General features: G+C 39.7%; 1 protein-coding gene across 1 annotated transcript in view; it reads right to left on the bottom strand.

The window, feature by feature from the left end:
* Window positions 1–20,476, bottom strand: part of LOC143291101 (regulating synaptic membrane exocytosis protein 2-like) — an 87,251-nt gene that overhangs the window by 60,100 nt on the left and 6,675 nt on the right. The window contains exon 4 of the mRNA XM_076600725.1: window positions 5,669–5,783. Coding sequence (XP_076456840.1) covers window positions 5,669–5,783 — 115 coding nt within the window. The remainder of the gene's footprint in view (window positions 1–5,668; window positions 5,784–20,476) is intronic.

The raw sequence follows: 20,476 nt of genomic DNA, 5'->3' as shown, positions 1-20,476 counted from the left end.
TGATTTTGGTGACTGAATTCTCATCCACTGACTGGAGTTGACAGCTGGCAAGAACTGCTGGAACAGATTCTGCAGGAATCTTGCTATTACTTTTGTGGCTACTGACATTTTCTTGTTTAAAGCACCTGTATTAATTACTGCATTCCAAGCATTAGCGTGTTAATGTCAAGCACCTGTATTAATTACTGCATTCCAAGCATTAGCATGTTAATGTCAAACGATTCAATGAAATGATCTGGAGGAGAGAAAATAAAGAGAAGAAATGAGAAAAAGTGCTGGAAATATCAACTGGAGATAAATTCTAAGCTGCTTTCCATCAGCTTTAACAAAATCCATTGGTATGTGAATTTGAAAACACCAATTTTGTCACATACTACTGAACACTTTCTTTTCTTTTTCTTTTTTGACAATTGCAAAAGAGCACATGCAGTATTTCTTAATTTCTTCACAAATAAAAAAAAAAAAAAGGTTCAAATCAATGCTCTAGACTTCTGTAAACGCATGTGTGCATGCATTTTTGACATGCAAAGTCAGCATGCAACCATTCAATTATGCATGCATCATACACATTGTTAACCAGTCACAAATGTGAAGACTGAGAGAGAAGTACGGCCTCTTCTGAACAGTACATGAGAGTCCCTTGACTTCTAATACAGTGAATAAGTGGATAACATGTTTGATGTATCATGATCATAAGTGTCTGTATGAAAGAGAGTGAGGGAGAGAGAGAGCGCGCACTTATACATTTGTTGTGCACCTGTGGCAAAAAAAAAAAAAAAAAAAAAAATTAAAAAGGGGGAGGGGTCTGATTAATCATGTTCAGTTCACTTACAAAACTACTGGCAGTTACTTTCAGTCACAAGCACTGATGTGACTTGAATCAAAGCACACTGAATAAATATGAAGGGAATCACTCCACTGCTGTCATGTTTTCATCATACGCTGACTTGTTATTCAATTTCCTTTGACCATACATCGGTGCAACCATACAAAACAATAACATAAATTAAATAATAATAATAATCTAATCATGAATGGCTTTCATACTGCACATTTCTCTTTGTAAATTTGGACTCAATGTGTTGGCAATCATCCATTCATATACAGCAATGCCTGAAAATGACTAACCACACTCAGCATATTTAAAAAAAAAAAAAAAAAAAAAAGGCATGGACTCTCTTAAATAAGATGAAAGTTAAAGTAACAGAAGATTCATGCCAAGTGTGGGAACCAATAGACCCTTTTTTCTTCTTCCTTTTATAATAAAAAAAAAAGAAAAAAGAAAGAGATACAATCTGAAGCACAGATCGGAAACAGAGACATCAGTGGTGGAAAACAGTAAGAATCTGACATGTATGGAAACACATAATTATAGGAAACAAAAATGCTGGTGGTGGAAAATAGAAAGAATGTGACATGTATGGAAATACAGATAGGAAAGACACCAGTATTGGAAAACAGAAAGAGTGTGACATGTGTGGAAGTTCAGACAGGAAAGACACCAGTACTGGAAAACAGAAAGAGTGTGACATGTGTGGAAGTTCAGACAGGAAAGACACCAGCATTGGAAAACAGAAAGAGTGTGACATGTGTGGAAGTTCAGACAGGAAAGACACCAGTATTGGAAAACAGAAAGAGTGTGACATGTGTGGAAGTTCAGACAGGAAAGACACCAGTATTGGAAAACAGAAAGAGTGTGACATGTGTGGAAGTTCAGACAGGAAAGACACCAGTATTGGAAAACAGAAAGAGTGTGACATGTGTGGAAGTTCAGACAGGAAAGACACCAGTATTGGAAAACAGAAAGAGTGTGACATGTGTGGAAGTTCAGACAGGAAAGACACCAGTACTGGAAAACAGAAAGAGTGTGACATGTATGGAAGTACAGATTGGAAGACACCAGAAGTGGAAAACAGAAAGGTATATGAAGCACAAAGAAGAAAGACATCAATGATGGAAAACGGATTGAATTTGACATGTATGTAAACACATAATTATAGGATAGAGAAACACAGTGATGGAAAATGGAAAGAAGCTGACATGTGAAAACACACAATCATGGGAAAGAGAGAGACAGTGATGGAAAACGGATTGAATTTGACATGTATGTAAACACATAATAACAGGAAATAGAGACATGGTGATGGAAAACAGAAAGAAGCTGACATATGTGGAAACACATAATTATTAGAAAGAGACACAGTGATGGAAAAACAGAAAGAATTTGACATGTGTGGAAACACATAATTATAGGAAAGACTAGAGAGACACAGTGATTGAAAACAGAAAGAATCTGACATGTGTGGAAACACATAATTATAGGAAAGAGAGATGCCACTGGTGGAAAACAGAAAGAATCTCACATCTATGAAAATACAGACTGGAAAGAGAGACACCAGTGGCGGAAAACAGAAAGAAAAGAATCTGTCATATGGAAGCTTAATCAGGAAAGACAACCAGTGAGGGAAAACAGAAAGAATATGACATGTGCAGAAACACAAACTGGAAACAGGGGACACCAGAGGTTGGAAAACACAAAGAATTTGTCGTAAGGAAGCACAATCAGGAAAGACAACCAGTGATGGAAAACAAAACGAATCTTGACATGTGTAGGAACGCAGACTGGAAAAAGAGATATCAGTGGCTGAAAACAGAACTAATTTTACAGAATGTAAGGCAAGGAAAGTGCTCAGAGGAATGGAGCTTATTATTATTTTTTTTTTTTTTTTTTTTTAAGATCACAAGAGCATGGGACATAAAAACATGTGAAGAAGAACAGGTATGAAAAAAGAGACACTGATGCTTGCACACATAATGACACATGGTTTGCAAGACGGTGACAAGTGTTAAGAGGAACAGGTAACTGGAGGTTGAAAAGAGAGACGTCCTTGCTGGAAAGCAGAAGAACGACAAATCTCGCACAAAGATTACACAAAAAGGAAAAAGTGTGATCATGAACAGCTTGGCGTGCAAGATCACGCAGTGCAACACAGGTAAGACCTTGCTGAGAGTAATCCACCACTTCAGGATGTTTTTCTCTTCTCAAACATTTCAATAGAATCATCAAAAAATGAACCATTCAAAACACAACCAAGTGCAGTTCTAAGTGTGTTAAAATGACAACATTTAGGACACAGACAGGGTTAAAATGCTTTCACTTGAAAAGACAGTTGAAGGAATTAGTAAAATATACAAAAGAAAAGAAGAAAAAGAAAAGGAAAACAGGCATGTGAGTATCATGAGCTGCACACACACACATACAATAGAGGAGGAAAAATGCACAAAAAGCTGCTCATACCTATTGCACCTTCCCCTACAACAAAGAATCAAAACAAACACGCTAAAGTCATAAACAGGTACCTCTACATTCTAGTCCTCTCTCACAGCAATCAGTCAAAATGTTGGCCACACAAGCTGATTTCCAAATTACTCAGCACATTATTCAACTAGATGTGAATTACAAAATACAAATGTCTCATCTAAGAGTGATGCTCACAGGGGTGGATATATACCAAACCAAACTATAAACCTTCTATAAAAAAAAAATACATGAATGATAAAAATGCAAAGGAAAACTGACCAGACAAGAAGCAATCAATGAACACACTAAAAAGTGAATAGCTGTTCTTTCTTCTATTTCATCCTGTCCCTAAAAGCCTTACTCTCATGTCACTGTCCAGTTTTCCCAAGTACTCTCACTCTCTCTCTCTCTCTCTCTCCTGAGAGAAAAAAGGACTGTTACTGACTCATTAAATCTATTCTAACGATATCAAATCAAAACATGAAATTACTGACTTGATAAATTACGCTATCTAATTATTCCATCGAAGTTATTCAAAAGGTAAACTGCAATATATTATCAATACTTTAAAACTAACATTGCTGTTTCTGCAAATTTAAAAACACAGTTTCCTGTTAGTGTCACTAGAGTTAGTAATTAAATCTTCATTCCCGATACCAGTATAGGAAGAAGGGTGACATGAGAAATGGGGAAGAAGGGGAGGGGAGTTGGAAACCGGTAGAAAAAGTAGCGAGAGTATTACAAGACCAGACCAAATCTTAAGAGAACAAATTATACATACAGACACACACACACACACCACACACACCAGCACAAACTGCACAAAACAAACTTGCACACTGCAAGGTTCTCCTGATGAGGTAGTTGTGCATATATGATTCCTTTTAGAAACAGTCACAACAAAAAGCAATAACCTATTGTACCTCAAAATAATTTCTCAAATAAATACATGCATATCAATCCCTAAAGAATTTTCATTAGCATGTTAACAAATATCAGTTGTTGTTGTTGTTTTATGGCTGTATACACAATAACAGTCGGTTAAATGCCAGTGCACTGAGCTTGGGTGCTTGCTGTTAGCAGCGGCTGCCGTCAGCAAAATAATGTCAAAGCTAAAAATACCATGCATAATTAGTTGTGCGATTATTGATGTTGGCCACACATCTGACTCAGGCCACTCAGCTATGAATGCCATTCACAGATGTGGTGAATTTCAACATGTAGTAACACTAGGAGGATTTACTGAATGACCAGAGCTTCTGTTAGTGCATAATTACACATCCCTAATGCTTTCAAAATGCAAAGGATCCAGTTCATAATTACTGAGTGGAACGTTCTAAAAAATTTCCAGAACAAACATCTAAATAGAGTTGAACATCACACAACCAAGCTTCTGTCTGACACTAGAAGCGTCAGTTAAGAAGAAGAGTTGCCTCCCTTCTCGTACTGTAAGCACGTCCATTCCTCCCCCATCCCTAATTCCTTTCTTTTCATCAATGCTGTTTCCACAAAGATGCATGCAACATGTCTCTTGAGAGATGTGGGTGTCCTCTTCTTGACTCAGACTCCTAGACGATTATGATTAAAATGTATGACTGCCTTTGCATGTGTGTAGCAATGCATATTTGATTAGAATGTGCAACATCTGAGTGACTCTCTGAACGAAGTCAGGGACTCCCTAGAATTATGTAAGTCCTTAGAACCACCAATATTTTTAACTATCAAAAGCCCTGTATATATATAACTTTATTCCAAAAGCCAAGTGGTAAATTTTCTGTGGGTTGGCTAATAAAAATTTCAATCTTCTGTAAATCTAAACCTGGGTGAGATGATGATTACTATGATCATTATGGCAACCAAACTTTTAAAACCACAAACACTTCCAAACAGAAAAAGAACAACTAATAAACAGACATCAACAAACATTGACACACATTTTACACTGTCTTAAATCTACTGATCTACGTGTAAAAAAAATCTAACACTGGAGGACATATATGTGCACAATTAATCATACAATCTTTAACACAAGACAATAACACGCTTCATCACAGATGACCAAAGAACCTGAATTCTAGACAAACGTACCAGACACCTTGCAAAGACTTGACCAAACAGCTGACACTGACCACACTACAGCACCGAAACTAAACAAGACTTTTGACATGACCATACACATCCAAAACTTCTTTGGATATGACCACACACACAGACACACACACAGACACACAAAAAAGGACGTTACCAAAACACCCACAGCACAAACCGTAAGCTGAACTGCACTAGAAAGGGGGAGGAGTGGGAGGGTGGAGGAGGAAAAGGAGAGAAAAACGGGAACAAGTTAAGAAAGAAAGAAAAGACACACACCTAGGATAGCAGAGGAGTCTGTTTTCTGGCGCCCACCTTCCAGGACAGTTTTCTTCAGAATCATGTGACCTATCCACTTGTTGCCATCGGCGGATGGCTGCCAAGTCACCGGATGCTGCCATGGAAACAACCAGGGGTCAGTACATGACAACAACAATAACAACAACAGTAATCATCACCATCGTCATAAGATTAGCAGAGATAGTAGTAGTCATAGCAGTACTAATAGCAGTGGTAAAAACACGCAAGCAGATAAACAATTTTTGCAACAGCAATTGTAGCAGTAGTAAATATATACAAGCAAAAGTAATCAAAAACAGTTTTCTTTACTTACAAAATCATATTTTCTGTGATTATGGCACTTAAAGCAAGTAGCAGTAGTTAGCAGTACATGTGAATATTTACAAGCAGAAACACAATTTCCTTTCCTTTCAAAATAACGTTTCCTTTGATTATCGCATCTATAGCACGTCGTAGTGGTAGTAGTTAGAGTAAATGTACAAGCAGATATGAAATTGTTGCTTTAAAAATTATAATTTGCATGAACACACACACACACACACACACACAATGATACACAGTATGATAGCACTCACACACACACACACACACACACAAAAAACACTCTCTCTCTCTCTCTCACACACACACACAGGTTATCACAAAAATCATGACCACATGGAATTAAGAGGGAGGAGTGAGGTAAGACCACAAAAAAGGGGGGGGGGGGCAATGATTGAACAGCACAGAAGCAATGAATATGGACAGAAGACAATGAACATGGACAGAAGACAATGAATATGGACAGAAGACAATGAACATGGACAGAAGACAATGAACAACACAGAAGCAATGTCCATGGACAAAAGACAATGAACATGGATAGAAGCAATGAACATGGAAAAAAAGACCAAAAGGACAGAAGAAGACAATGAAAAACACAGGAGAAATGAACACTGACAGAAGACAATGAACAGCACAGAAGGAATGAACATGGACAAAAGACAGTGAACCTGGACAGAAGACAATGAAAAACACTGAAGACAATGAACCTGGACAGAAGACAATGAAAAACACTGAAGACAATGAACCTGGACAGAAGACAATGAACAGCACAGAAGACAATGAACCTGGACAGAAGACAATGAACAGCACAGAAGACAATGAACCTGGACAGAAGACAATGAACAACACAGAAGACAATGAACATGTACAGAAGACAATGAACATGGACAGAAGACAATGAACATGGACAGAAGACAATAAACAGCACAGAAGACAATGAACATGAACAAAAGACCATGAACATGGACAGAAGACAATGAACAGCACAGAAGCAATGACCATGGACAAAACACAGGTGTGTGTTGTGGAGGTGGGGGGGGGGGGGGGGGGCGGTGAGGGGGGAGGGGGGGATAGAGACAAAACCAGATGTGCTGGAGGCATGAAGAGGGGTGTGTGTGTTGGGGAGGGGGGTGGGGGTGGGGAGTTGGGTGGAAGGGGGAGAGGGGGTGGAGGTGAGAGAGGGACGGGGAGGAGCAGGGTGAGGGGCAAGGAGAAAAGGTGAGGGAGATGGGGGGGCGGGGGAGGAGGGGTGTGTGTGGAGGGGGGGGGGGGGAGGGGGAGAAGAAAACTTGACAAAAATTACAGCAGGGCAGGTGGAAAGTTATAAGCTGCTGGGGGAAAAAGAGAGAGCAGGGCTGATGTTGTGTGGAGGACCAGTGGTGGTGACAAAGGACCCTGTACAGGAGACAGGATCACCGACTGAAGGGGAAGTTAAAAGGGGAGTGAACACTGGTTCCAACAGGAAGAAGAGGTAAACCCACTAATGAGAAGATTTAATGGTGTGTTTGGGTTTATTCTTTTTCCTTCTGTGTTTTGCTTGCCCAAATGCTTGTACTGCCTGTTCGGTTTAGGTTGAGAAAGATTTAATGGCCAGTTTCTTGTTTCTGTTTTTGTTGTTGTTTTCGTTTTCTGTTGTTGCTTTTTCTAAATACTTGTGAGAGTGAATGTGCAGTTCTTGGTATAGAAATGTTTAATGGTCTCTTTGTTTGTTTTTGATTGTTTGACCAATGTTTATGTGAGTGAATATTTGTTAAGGTTTTAATTTGATTAGAGTGATTCCTGTCTGTTAGTATTACCATGCTTGTAAGTGTTTTTGAAATGAAAAAGAAAGTAACAATGACTGGGAAAATGATCAAAGAAAACTAACTGGGAAAACAAATGTGTGTGTGTGTGTGTGTGTGTGTGTGTGTGCGTGCGCGCGTGTTTTCATTTGTGTAGGTACTGCAAGTTTACAAATGTTTTACATGAACAACACTGTATCCCCCCCCAACCCCCCCTTTTTTTTTTATCCTTATTTGCTAACTTAATAATCATTTGTCTGAAATTCTGCATTGGTGGCCAAGAAAACAGAAATGCAGCAATTAGCAATGTAAAAAAACCATCTCTTCTGTACACCTTATCTTCTTAACACTATACTTTGTTTTTGTTGGGCTTTGTTTCTTTAATTTTTGATTTTTCATTCTCTCTCAGGTGTCCTGAACTGATTTTTTTTTTTATTTATCTATTTATTTATTTTTACCTTCCTGCCTATTTCTCTATCTTTTTTCAGTCTTTTTTTCCCCTCTCCCTAAAGCTCTCTCCATTTCTTTGTCAGCTCATCTTTTCTAGCCTTTCTTCCTTCAACTGGTGAACTTATCTTTAAATAAATAAATAAAGGAACCAATACACAAAAATACTTGTAGTTGCAATGGAGTGTTGATATGTCTGCTTTTTCCCAAACCATTCTTTTCCACAACACTCACAGACAGAGAGAGAGAGAGAGAGGGAAAGAGAGAGAGAGGGAAAGAGAAATGCCAACAGATTCATTTATTGCAGACTGTCACTAAAACTGAAACTATCGCCACATTAACTCAGACAGTGCATCTCGGTGAAATGAGATCAGCGCACATGAATCCAAACGGTAAACACGCAATTACTACTTTTTGTGTGCTTGTAATGGTGGTACCTTTTTTTTCTGAAGAAATGTACTGCAGCCCCTAGAGGAAGAAATGCAAAAAAGGGAAAAAAGAAAAAAAAGTGATTGATATCCTAACCTGTAAGCTCAGTTTGATCACAGCGAGGTGACAGCCTTCACTGATGAGCGAACTCATCAGCAGCAACAGTCAATGAGTAAAATATTCTAACCCTTTTGATTGAGCAGCCAGCCAGCGAAAGGCCATGAGTGCAGTGGGGGGGGGGGGGGGGGGGGGGGGGGGGGGGACGACCTGAAAGCATCTTTCATAAAGACAGTCACTTGGCACAAACACAGTACTTGTCTGTTGCCAACTTATCTGGCGACTGTTCGACCTGCGTTTGGCTCCATTTTGTCAACCTGATGTGCGTTGATGTCTCACAGTTTTGTGTCCAATAGTGCTGGTGGGTGCATTTTTTGTTGTTGGTTTTTTGTGTATGTCTCAACAGCGTTGCTCTTAATTAATTAAACTATGCTGAATGCCAGACAAAACCTATGTCTTTTTAGTCCAATAAACGCCAAGCTAAAACAGTGGGGCGGGAGGAGGGTGGGGTTAATTTGTATGCTGGTGGAACAATTCCACCTCAGCAAAACTGGGTTTCTACTGTATCCTGTACAAGTATTCAGCTCTGCTGCTGTGCCACAGCCCAGTGTGACTATTGATCCAGCAAAAGCCATATTGCTCTAAATAGCTCTGGCTGGGATTCAGACACAAAGCCAGCCCCTCCCTTCACTCCCCTCCCCTGCCTCCTCCCCTCCCCCCACCTCTCTCTCTCTCTCTTGCTCAGATTAAAGCCAGTGGTAGTAAAGTTCGGCCCACTGCTAGGAGCAGGAACTATGCTGTGATGCACTGACAAGATATCCACACTGATGAACTGGTGCTCTGTTTTTTCCCCCATCATCTTCAGACATTGATTTTTTTCTTTACCTATGCTATTCATTTCCAAGCTGCCTCCCTCCTCTTGCATCCCCTTGCTTCATTCTATCTGGAACTGATCATTCCAGTATGCCGACATTACCGTATTCTAACACAAATTCCTTGCTTCATTCTGGCTGAAATTTATCATTCCAGTATGCCGACATTACCGTATTCTAACACAAATTCCTTGCTTCATTCTGGCTGAAACTGATCATTCCGGTATGCCGACATTGCCATATTCTAACACAAATTCCTGGCTTCATTCTGGCTGAAACTGATCATTCCGGTATGCTGACATTACCATATTCTAACACAGATTCCTTGCTTCATTCTGCCTGAAACTGATCATTCCGGTATGCCAACATTACCGTATTCTAACACAGATTCCTTGCTTCATTCTGGCTGAAACTGATCATTCCGGTATGCCGACATTACCGTATTCTAACACAAATTCCTGGCTTCATTCTGGCTGAAACTGATCATTCCAGTATGCTGACATTACCGTATTCTAACACAAATTCCTGGCTTCATTCTGCCTGAAACTGATCATTCCAGTATGCCGACATTACCGTATTCTAACACAAATTCCTTGCTTCATTCTGGCTGAAACTGATCATTCCAGTATGCCGACATTACCGTATTCTAACACAAATTCCTGGCTTCATTCTGGCTGAAACTGATCATTCCTGTATGCCGACATTACCATATTCTAACACAAATTCCTGGCTTCATTCTGGCTGAAACTGATCATTCCAGTATGCTGACATTACCATATTCTAACACAGATTCCTTGCTTCATTCTGCCTGAAACTGATCATTCCAGTATGCCGACATTACCGTATTCTAACACAGATTCCTTGCTTCATTCTGGCTGAAACTGATCATTCCGGTATGCCGACATTACCGTATTCTAACACAGATTCCTTGCTTCATTCTGGCTGAAACTGATCATTCCGGTATGCCGACATTACCGTATTCTAACACAGATTCCTGGCTTCATTCTGGCTGAAACTGATCATTCCGGTATGCCGACATTACCATATTCTAACACAAATTCCTGGCTTCATTCTGGCTGAAACTGATCATTCCAGTATGCCGACATTACCATATTCTAACACAGATTCCTTGCTTCATTCTGCCTGAAACTGATCATTCCAGTATGCCGACATTACCATATTCTAACACAGATTCCTTGCTTCATTCTGGCTGAAACTGATCATTCCGGTATGCCGACATTACCATATTCTAACACAAATTCCTGGCTTCATTCTGGCTGAAACTGATCATTCCGGTTTGCCGACATTACCGTATTCTAACACAAATTCCTTGCTTCATTCTGGCTGAAACTGATCATTCCAGTATGCCGACATTACCGTATTCTAACACAAATTCCTGGCTTCATTCTGGCTGAAACTGATCATTCCAGTATGCCGACATTACCGTATTCTAACACAAATTCCTTGCTTCATTCTGGCTGAAACTGATCATTCCAGTATGCCGACATTACCGTATTCTAACACAAATTCCTTGCTTCATTCTGGCTGAAATTTATCATTCCAGTATGCCGACATTACCGTATTCTAACACAAATTCCTGGCTTCATTCTGGCTGAAACTGATCATTCCAGTATGCTGACATTACCGTATTCTAACACAAATCCCTTGCTTCATTCTGGCTGAAATTTATCATTCCAGTATGCCGACATTACCGTATTCTAACACAAATTCCTGGCTTCATTCTGGCTGAAACTGATCATTCCAGTATGCCGACATTACCGTATTCTAACACAAATTCCTTGCTTCATTCTGGCTGAAACTGATCATTCCAGTATGCTGACATTACCGTATTCTAACACAAATTCCTGCAGCAAGGGTCAATAACTTGAATCTATACAAGCATGAGTAATTCTACCTACAAAGGTGTAGTCCCTGTCTGACAATAAAAACAAGTCATTGCACCTGATTAGGTGTAGTCAAGCAGAAAATAAAAGCTGTCTCGTTTTAGGCCTAGGGTGGAGCAGTGCTTGGTGGTTGTTTGTTTGTGCGATTTTTCTTTTTCTTTTTAAATCTCACTCCACAAAAGAAGGTCCCTGGCGCTGGTCTTTTAGATGAGACAACAAATGAATGTTTAAGTGTTATGTGTGTGATATGTGTGACATGCATCAACACACACACACACACTTCCAATCATGACTTTCAAACCTGTACACTCAGCTAACAGCACCAACTTTTCTAAATGTTACAGAAGCTGAGACTTTGCAATCTATTTTCTAAACTTCCACCCAGAAGTTTTCTCTTTTTTTGTTGTTGTTGTTGTTGTTTGTCACTGAAATATATACCCGATTCTTTTTTTTCTGTGATGTTCTGTCCACAACATAAAATGCACAATACATCCTGTGTTTTTTTGTGTTTTTTTTTATGGTGTTTTGTTCATTGAGAGATATATACAGCACACTACGAATAAACCCTAGTATTCACCATCATTTCTTTTCAACCAATCATTCTTTTGTTCTACATTTCCCTCACGTTTGTTGCTTCCTCACTTCCCAGGACTCATGCCAGGAACTGATCAGACCATGGGAGTTATTTGCTTGCATTCCAACTTCTACCAATCATATAAATCATGAAAAAAAAAAAAACCCAAAAAAAAACCAGCATGTTCTATCCCCACCCCAACACCCCTTTCCCTCTTCTTTCCCACTGATGTGCATCCCTTCGTAACAAGTGTGTGCAGCATCTGACACTGTATCATTCACATACAGGTTGGACTCACACCCATACAATGGCAGTGCTACTATACCGATTGTCACGGGGACGGATGGTTTGGTAACTGCATAAGCAGCAATTAATGCAAAATGCTAAAGATGAATTCATCTGCAAAGGTGTGATTTTTGTTTTTCAACTGAAATTCTTAACCTTTAATTGAGAAGAAGGTAACCTGGTAAGATACTGCTTTAAAAGAAAATTTTCTTGTTCAGTAGCTGCGCCATTATTATCATTTGTTCTTCACTTCAACCTGTATAATTTCAAAATCACAGAAAAGTATTGGACAAATCTGTGAGTTGGACAGTTACTAAATGGGGCTTTTCTTTGATCACCTTCACAGCCTTGCTTTCAATAGGCTGCTTCTTCCATGGCGTGTGTTTTTTTCTTCATCTGACTGACTAAGCATCTTGTGCTTCTGGCACATTGGCGGGCGCAACAGCCAAGAGGTTAAGCGTCGGACTTTCAATCTGAGGATCCCGGGTTCGAATCTCAGTAATAGCGCCTGATAAGGGAAAGGGTGGAGATTTTTCCGATTAGGTCAATATATGTGCAGACCTGCTAGTGCCTGAAGCCCCCTTCATGTGTACATGCACACAGAAGATCAAATAGGCATGTGCGCAAACGGAGTATGGCTGCCTATATGGCAGGTTAAACAAACAAAATGGTCATACACATAAAATGTTACATGTCATTGTCTGTATATGTGTGCATGACTGAAACCTGATTGAATGACAATGGAAACGAACGATGAGCGGCCAATGACAGCTGTCAGTCAGCTCTACCCAGGTAGGCAGCCTGTCGTGCAAATGACACCGTGTTTGGAAAGCGCTTAGAGCTTGGTCTCCAACTGAGGACAGGCGTTATACAAGTATTCACAGCATCATCATCATCATATGAATGCCACTGAATAATGAACAAAATGAATAATTGTTCTTTTCACCAACCAAATCACTCAAACAACTTCATCCACGTCACTGAATGATAAGCTGAAGGAATAACTCATCATTTCACCATCAAATCATCCAAGCAGCCAAAGAAAAAACAACCACCAAGAAAACACCGTCACAACTGGGTACAGGAAACGAAACGCACTGTTCCTTTTTTTTTCTCCTCCACTGTCTATTCTATTTATATCTTAGTGATAATCAAGGGCTGCAGCTGGTAGCTAGCCTCCCAACTCTCTCTTTCTCTCTCTCTCTCTGTGAGAATCAATGTGGATGATTGCACATGACGTCAAACCGGGATTTTCAGAGCCAGGTCAGACTGTAATAATCAATAAGAATGACAGCATGCAGTTCTGGGGACAGCCGATTGCCTTTCTCAGCCTTTGAACTGAAATGCCTGTCTCCACATTCTGCATCCCAGTACATTCCTGTTATGCTGATGACAGCTCAGGAACATTAACCCCACCCCACACCCATCCCTCATACACCCCCCCCCATCCCCCCCACCCCCATAAAAAAGAAATCATACTTCTTTTACTTGTTTGTCCATTTCAACTATTCATGTATGCAATTGCAGCTTTCCTCTGCATCTGTCTGTGCAAAGTTTGTGTGTGTGTGTGTGTGTGTGTTTGTGCACACGTGCGTGTATGCACGCTTGCATGCGTGCACGCGTGTGTGTAATGCTGAAGAATGCAGACAGTTGGGTTACAATGATGACTATGCAACCTAATAATGACAAAACACTTTTTTTTTCCTTTGGAGTTATCAATCTCAAGCATTGGTGCTTTTTTTTTTTTCTTTTTTCTAAATGGAGTTTGTGTTGCTCTTGTTTTTTTTGGTGAATTTACCCACAATGCTCTGGAGGCTCCCTCTTTTCAAAGCTTTCTCTTTTTATTTAAGACAGAGACACTAGGGTTCATTATGTACATACCAAAATACGGAATATGTTAGTCACATGATAGCAAAGTCATCACTTCCCACTATGCTGAACGATATATTTCTCTCTTTTTTATATTTAGAAAAATACTGTACTGAATCAGCATTTATCTGGGGGGTTTGTTTGTTTTTAATGTACATCAGCAGTTATGTTATGTGCACAGCTTAAATGCACATTTGTTTCTGATTCTGTTATTGAAAAAAAAAAAAAACACCTTAAAAGTTCATGTGAAGTTAGACAAACCGACACTATCTTTGCAAGGAAAACATTCAAAGGTTCAGACATCATTTAAGCACCCCTATGATCCTAATCAAACTGAGAAAACTATGTCAGCTTATACTATAGATTTTTTCAATAAAAATGACATAAGCATCCATTTAAAACATGCCCTATCTAATCCACCTCACTTCAGCTGCATTGAAAACAACAGTAGATCCATGTTTTCCCTGCCTTATCTAATCCGAATCACTTCAACTGCATTACTCATACAGCTTATTATGAAACACAACCACACAAGGGCTTATGCTCCAGTCCAAGAGCTGGAAGCTATCCACATTATGTTGCCATCAGACCATACACCACAGGAGACCCAGCACTGGAGATGTTCAGCGGAGTGCCTGCTCCAGATGATAGACGTCACTTATCAATCCACCATCTGACAACACAATTCGCTTTGCTGTGAAGCAGAGACCACCATCACATTCTTCCCCAGACAATCCCAAACACTAACAGTCTGCCAACACCAAAGACTCTGACACATGCTCACCACAAGCGCAGCAAAAAGGGTGGGGATAGGGGTGGCAGGATGAAAATCAAACAAGGTCACCATGACAGCAGGGTATGAACTGAATGGTTTGAATGACGATGACAACAATGCTGCTCCCTTTCTTTCTGGTGTGTGTGTGTGTGTGTGTGTGTGTGTATGCATGCGCATATACACATGTACCATATGACACTGCTGTATTCCACACTTCCTTTCATAATCTACATTTTGGCATGTACCAAGCCCGGAACATACACAGACACCTGCAGTATTGGTCGGGAAATTTGAGGTGTCAATGCTTCCAGTGACATATACATCCATGATGTGGGTGACACTCAACACCCACCCCGGGGTCTATGTCTTCCCTTTCAAACCAGGAGCACTCTCAGCTCCAGGAAGGAACTGCCAATGGAGGGGAAAACCCCCCCAATATGTCTCTAATGGGGTTTGAATCCGTGTCCTCCCAGTTATCAATTGGATTTCTGATGGATTTTTTCCCCCCAGTATTATCTTGCTATAAGAGAAACCTATAAATAAATGACATATCATGCTGCGAGAAGATCTCCACTTCAATGAAGTGTTAGAAAGAGGGTAACAGTCACTCACTTGTGTGTGTTAGTCAGTACATCAACTGCTCATCATTTTCCTATCCATGCAGTACTGTCGTGATCTTTAAACAATGATTTTTACTAGTATCTGCACTTTCCATTTTCAGATGAAAAATAAAACCCAAAGAAACGTTACATCCAGCCTGCCTGAAGAACATTATCATCCCTGTGGACCTCAGAATGTGAACAGGTTTTCAGTCCAGGAAAGAGAACAACACAGCGACAGAACAATGGCACCATACAGAGCGGCATTTCACTCACCACTGCATAAAAAAAAAATATATATATATATATAAAAAAGTTGAGAGTCAAGGAACAGTGAACTGCAATGACGGCAGCTACAGCAACGTGGTCACTTGAAGCAAGGGTCAAGAGATGTCCAACTTTGACCATCATGGACACGAGTACAATGAGAATGATGGCAATGACTGAGGTGATGACAAGTGGACAGAGTAACAGCAGAAAAGTGGACAGGTGGAAAAAAAAAAAATCATCAAAAATAGGAGAGATTTGGAGGATCCCAATCCTGGACGTGCTGGAATGCAGGAAGAGTCAACGAGGGATGGGGAAAAATCATGTTTGAAAAAAAAAAAAAAAAAAAAAGATACCTTATTCCGCGCCCATTCCTCGTGCAGAGTTTGGTTGCTACTGGACAGACCGGTGTCGATACCAGAGTCTTTTACGTGAGGCTGTTCAGAACTCCCCCCGCTCTCTGTCTCCACACTAGTGCCTCGCCCCGTGTCATACAGCAACACCTTCTCACAGTGATTCCCCTTGGGCCCTGACCCCCTGTGACCTAGCTCCCCTACAACACAACAAAATCAAAGAAACAAAAAATAGGCTGATAAATGAGACTCCTAAAGATTAAAATAATAATAATAATGTTCAAACAATAGTGGGAGGAACAAAAGCAGGGAAAATAGAAAAACAAAACCAAAAAATCAGTATCAAAGGCAATGGCATCAGCTTATGCCAATGACTGATAAACAACAAAAACAAGAGGTGTAACAGATGACCAAAACAAACCAAAAAAAAAAAAAAAGGGGGGGGGGGGAGGGGGGGATACACTCGACAACTCAAACTCAAACCAATAAAAAGTGCCAATCATTTTATTTCTTATATTCTGCTCCCAAGTGATGCAAGAAGATGTGCTGAAATTCTGGTTACTTGAAAAAAAAGAAGAAGAAGAAGAAGAAAAAAAAAAAAGATACCACACACCAGCCAATAAACAATGAAAGGAGTGAAATCAAAGAAGCTGAGTGCTTGCATTAAACTGAAGCCAATCCTCAGCAAGAGAAATCAATACTCAGCAAACTACAATTCAGCAGCAGGTCAAAAAATACCAACCAGCACCTTAAGTTCTCAGCATGAAGCAGCCTTTGAGCAAAGACAGGTGGGGAAGGGACTTGGCATCAGCAGGAACCACTGAGAAAACACACTGCTTGCTAAGACAAATGCTGACCACTACACCAACCACCCATTATTTGTCAACTTGCCATCGCCAAGATACTTGGTGAACCAGGTTTTAGTTTCACTGCCCCCCCAAAAAGCTCCTCAAAATTTAGAACTTGCTATCAATATCATCCAGTCTGCGCTAACACCCCAACTGTGAATGAATTTAAAACCAATCTCAAGACATAATTATCTTGTCAAGCATTCCCTTACCTATGTTATGGGATGTAAATGTGTGAGGATGGCTGTTTACGGTGAGTGGTTTTAGTGCCTGAATTGTGTGAGTGGAGACTGTACAGGACATCAAGTTGCATCACGCAAGGTTCTGAGCTATATAAAAATTCTTCATTGTTATCATTATCTTCATCATTATCCTCATTATCATACTAACCAACTCTTCCCAGGTTACAGGTTTTCCCTTTGTAGGCTGCTGGTATGGAATCTAAGAGACAGCCGTTTGCCCATTTCCCAAAACACCAACCCCAAAACAGAAATCCTGTACATGTCCTTCAACCCACCTTCATGCCCATGCCTTTGTAGTATTGTACACAGCTCAAATATAACATGAAGCTTTCTAGAGATATAAGCCTTTTCCATCCTATCATCCATATGATACAGTTTAGCTGGCAAACTATGACACTAGACACTATCTCAACAACTTGAAAAAGACTAGTGGAGACAATCCTGTTTTGCACAGTTAAAGGCTATATATTAGCATATATTGTTTTGTATTATACCGTCTCCGGATAATGCTAGTATCACCAGCAAGTATACATCAATCATATGATATAAACAAACAAGTGTAAATCATAATTCATACCAAATAAACAAAGATTCCGAAGGGAAAAGCGAACTGCACACACTAACATTTTCTTTTTATTTGAAATACAGACTGAAAAAATACCAAAATGAAAGAAAAACTACACTTCAACATACCTCCAAAGCTTTCCAATCCTTTTTTTTTTTTTAATTAAAAAAACTCAATGGCAGGGACAAAACCAGAATAATGTTTTGACCATTATCAAATGCCCAGTTGTTTTTGTACACGCTCCCTTTCACCAATGAATTGTACCTTTCACTTTCAGAACCCGACAAAACACAATTATCTTCAATAACTTCTGCGTTGTGGAACCACCTGAAGCACTGACAGTATGATGGTGGCAAGGAGGAGAGTAATTTCTACACCTACTGATGGGCATGCTGCCCTATGGAAATGACTGGCACCCTGTCAGAAACGATGGATCAATTAGCAGCTCTGGCACTGGAGGCCCTTCACAGCCATGAGAAAAGATGTCCCTGTGGTCCATTTATGTGGAGAACCAGCCAAAGCTGGTTTTGGTCACTGCCAGGGAAGGGGGTGTGGGAGTGTGGGGGGCAGGGCGGCTGCAATGAGCTTACAGTATAAAACAAGCAAGTGTCAATGGAAGTGTCTTGGGCATAGTTGCTGAGTTATGCCAGCTGTTGACCCTAACTGTCTGGCTTTGTTGGAAGGATGGCCGCTGTTCATGGGTGTCTGGCTGAGAAACTATATGAAAGATTGAAGTCCTACACACTGTGTGAGTGTGTCTAATGAGAAATGGAATCCAGGAATTCAAAGTTACATTTCTACAGTCTACATTATTGTTGTTCATTTTAGAAGAAAAAAAATGAAATAACCTCATGAATTATGTCTTTGAAAACTAAGTTTCTTTTCAAGAAAACAAACCAACCTATGATTTTTGCTGTAAAAAAACAACAACTGCTGCCTTCTATAAGCATTCATTTATAGTCACTGTTGAAATTTAATAGTCACTGTTGAAAACTTATTCATTTTCAGATTTTGCCCAATATAAATATTAATTCAGGTTGAAAACTTAGAATAGAATCAATAGAATCACCAGGGTTAAGAATGAAAACCAGTTGTTTTTCTTTTATCAAATATTCAATGAACAAATGGTCTTAGTTCATGCCCCAGACACCAGAAAAATAAACTTTCACTTCACTTAGGTTCCCTCACTGTGCTGTGATCTAAAAATATAGCTATGCATATCATGCAAACTTTGTTCTCCTAACACAAATTGACAAAACCCAGTTTCTGATGAATCCACTCCTATGAAAGAAAGATGTGTAATACCAGTACTAGTATACTACTACTACTAACAATAAAATAAATATAATAATAACAATCATAATCATAATAATAATATCATAGCAATAAAAAGTATACCATACCACCTTCACTACATGCACATTATGAAAGCTTCTGATGTAACCTTCGTCTTGCTTTATCCTGACTGGTATTTCTAATGCTCTGCTACAACTGATTTTGCACGTCTCCAAATGCATTGTCATGATCAAACGCATGAGCTTTGAAAGAAACCACTGCAATTATTCAGTCTTTTTTTTTTTTTTTTAAGAGTAATTCTCTTAATTCATTATAATCTTTGTGAACACTGTGATCTACACTGCAGTCATTCTTTTAACAGATTATAATTCTTGTATTTGTATTTGCATTGTATTTGTATTTTTATCACAACAGATTTCTCTACATGCAGATTTTATATGTTTTTCCTATCGAAGTGGATTTTGTTTATAGAATTTTTGTTGCCGTGGGTTCTTTTGCGTGTGCTAAGTGCATGCTGCACATGCGACCTTGGTTTATCATCTCATCCAAATGACTAATGTCCAGACCACCATTCAAGGTCTAGTGGAGGGGGAGAAAATACTGGCGGCTGAGCCGTGGTTCGAACCAGCGCGCTCAGATTCTCTCATTTCCTAGGCGGACACGTTACCTCTAGGCCATCTATCTGATCAATGTTCAAGTGATTTTCATTATCAGTTTTACATCCGATCATGTCCCTTCTTTCCTACTGCTCTCTATCATATCACTCTGCTTCAGTCTCTCCCTCTCTCTTCTATTAGTTACGTGTACACTTTTTCCCACACAGTTCCTTCCTCAACCCATGTCTTTGAATTTGTCATTCAAGTTCCAGTCAAACCTTTTTCAGACTGAGCTGTACTGTGATGCAGGGTTTGCGTTTTTTCAATGCTGTGACTGCTTATCATTTAATACTGTCCTATGTAAGGATCCATTCTTGTACAATAATGAACTCAATTTTTATCTGACTTTCTTACTCGTTATCATTATGTTGAGTGCAGATCACATTTTAGTAGCAATGTGTATTGATATGAAAAACTTCTACTACTACATGTGCAGCTGTATGTCCATGTGACACAGACAATATCACTAACAGTTTGGACAGTAAGGCATCTGTTGTTATGGAAAGCAAGACAGGGAGTGTATTTGAACTGGTACTACCAGTTCTGACAACCTGAGGTATGAGAAACAAAGGATAGAGGGGGACGGGGGGGAGGGGGGGGAGGAGAGTGAAATGGCAGGGGACAGAAGATGGATTTATGAGGAG

This window comes from Babylonia areolata, chromosome 16, assembly GCF_041734735.1.
Source record: "Babylonia areolata isolate BAREFJ2019XMU chromosome 16, ASM4173473v1, whole genome shotgun sequence".
In the NCBI taxonomy this organism is placed as follows: Eukaryota; Metazoa; Mollusca; class Gastropoda; order Neogastropoda; family Buccinidae; genus Babylonia; species Babylonia areolata.
The sequence above is the reverse complement of the archived record's forward strand: the minus strand, read 5'-3'. Positions and strand labels throughout refer to the sequence as shown.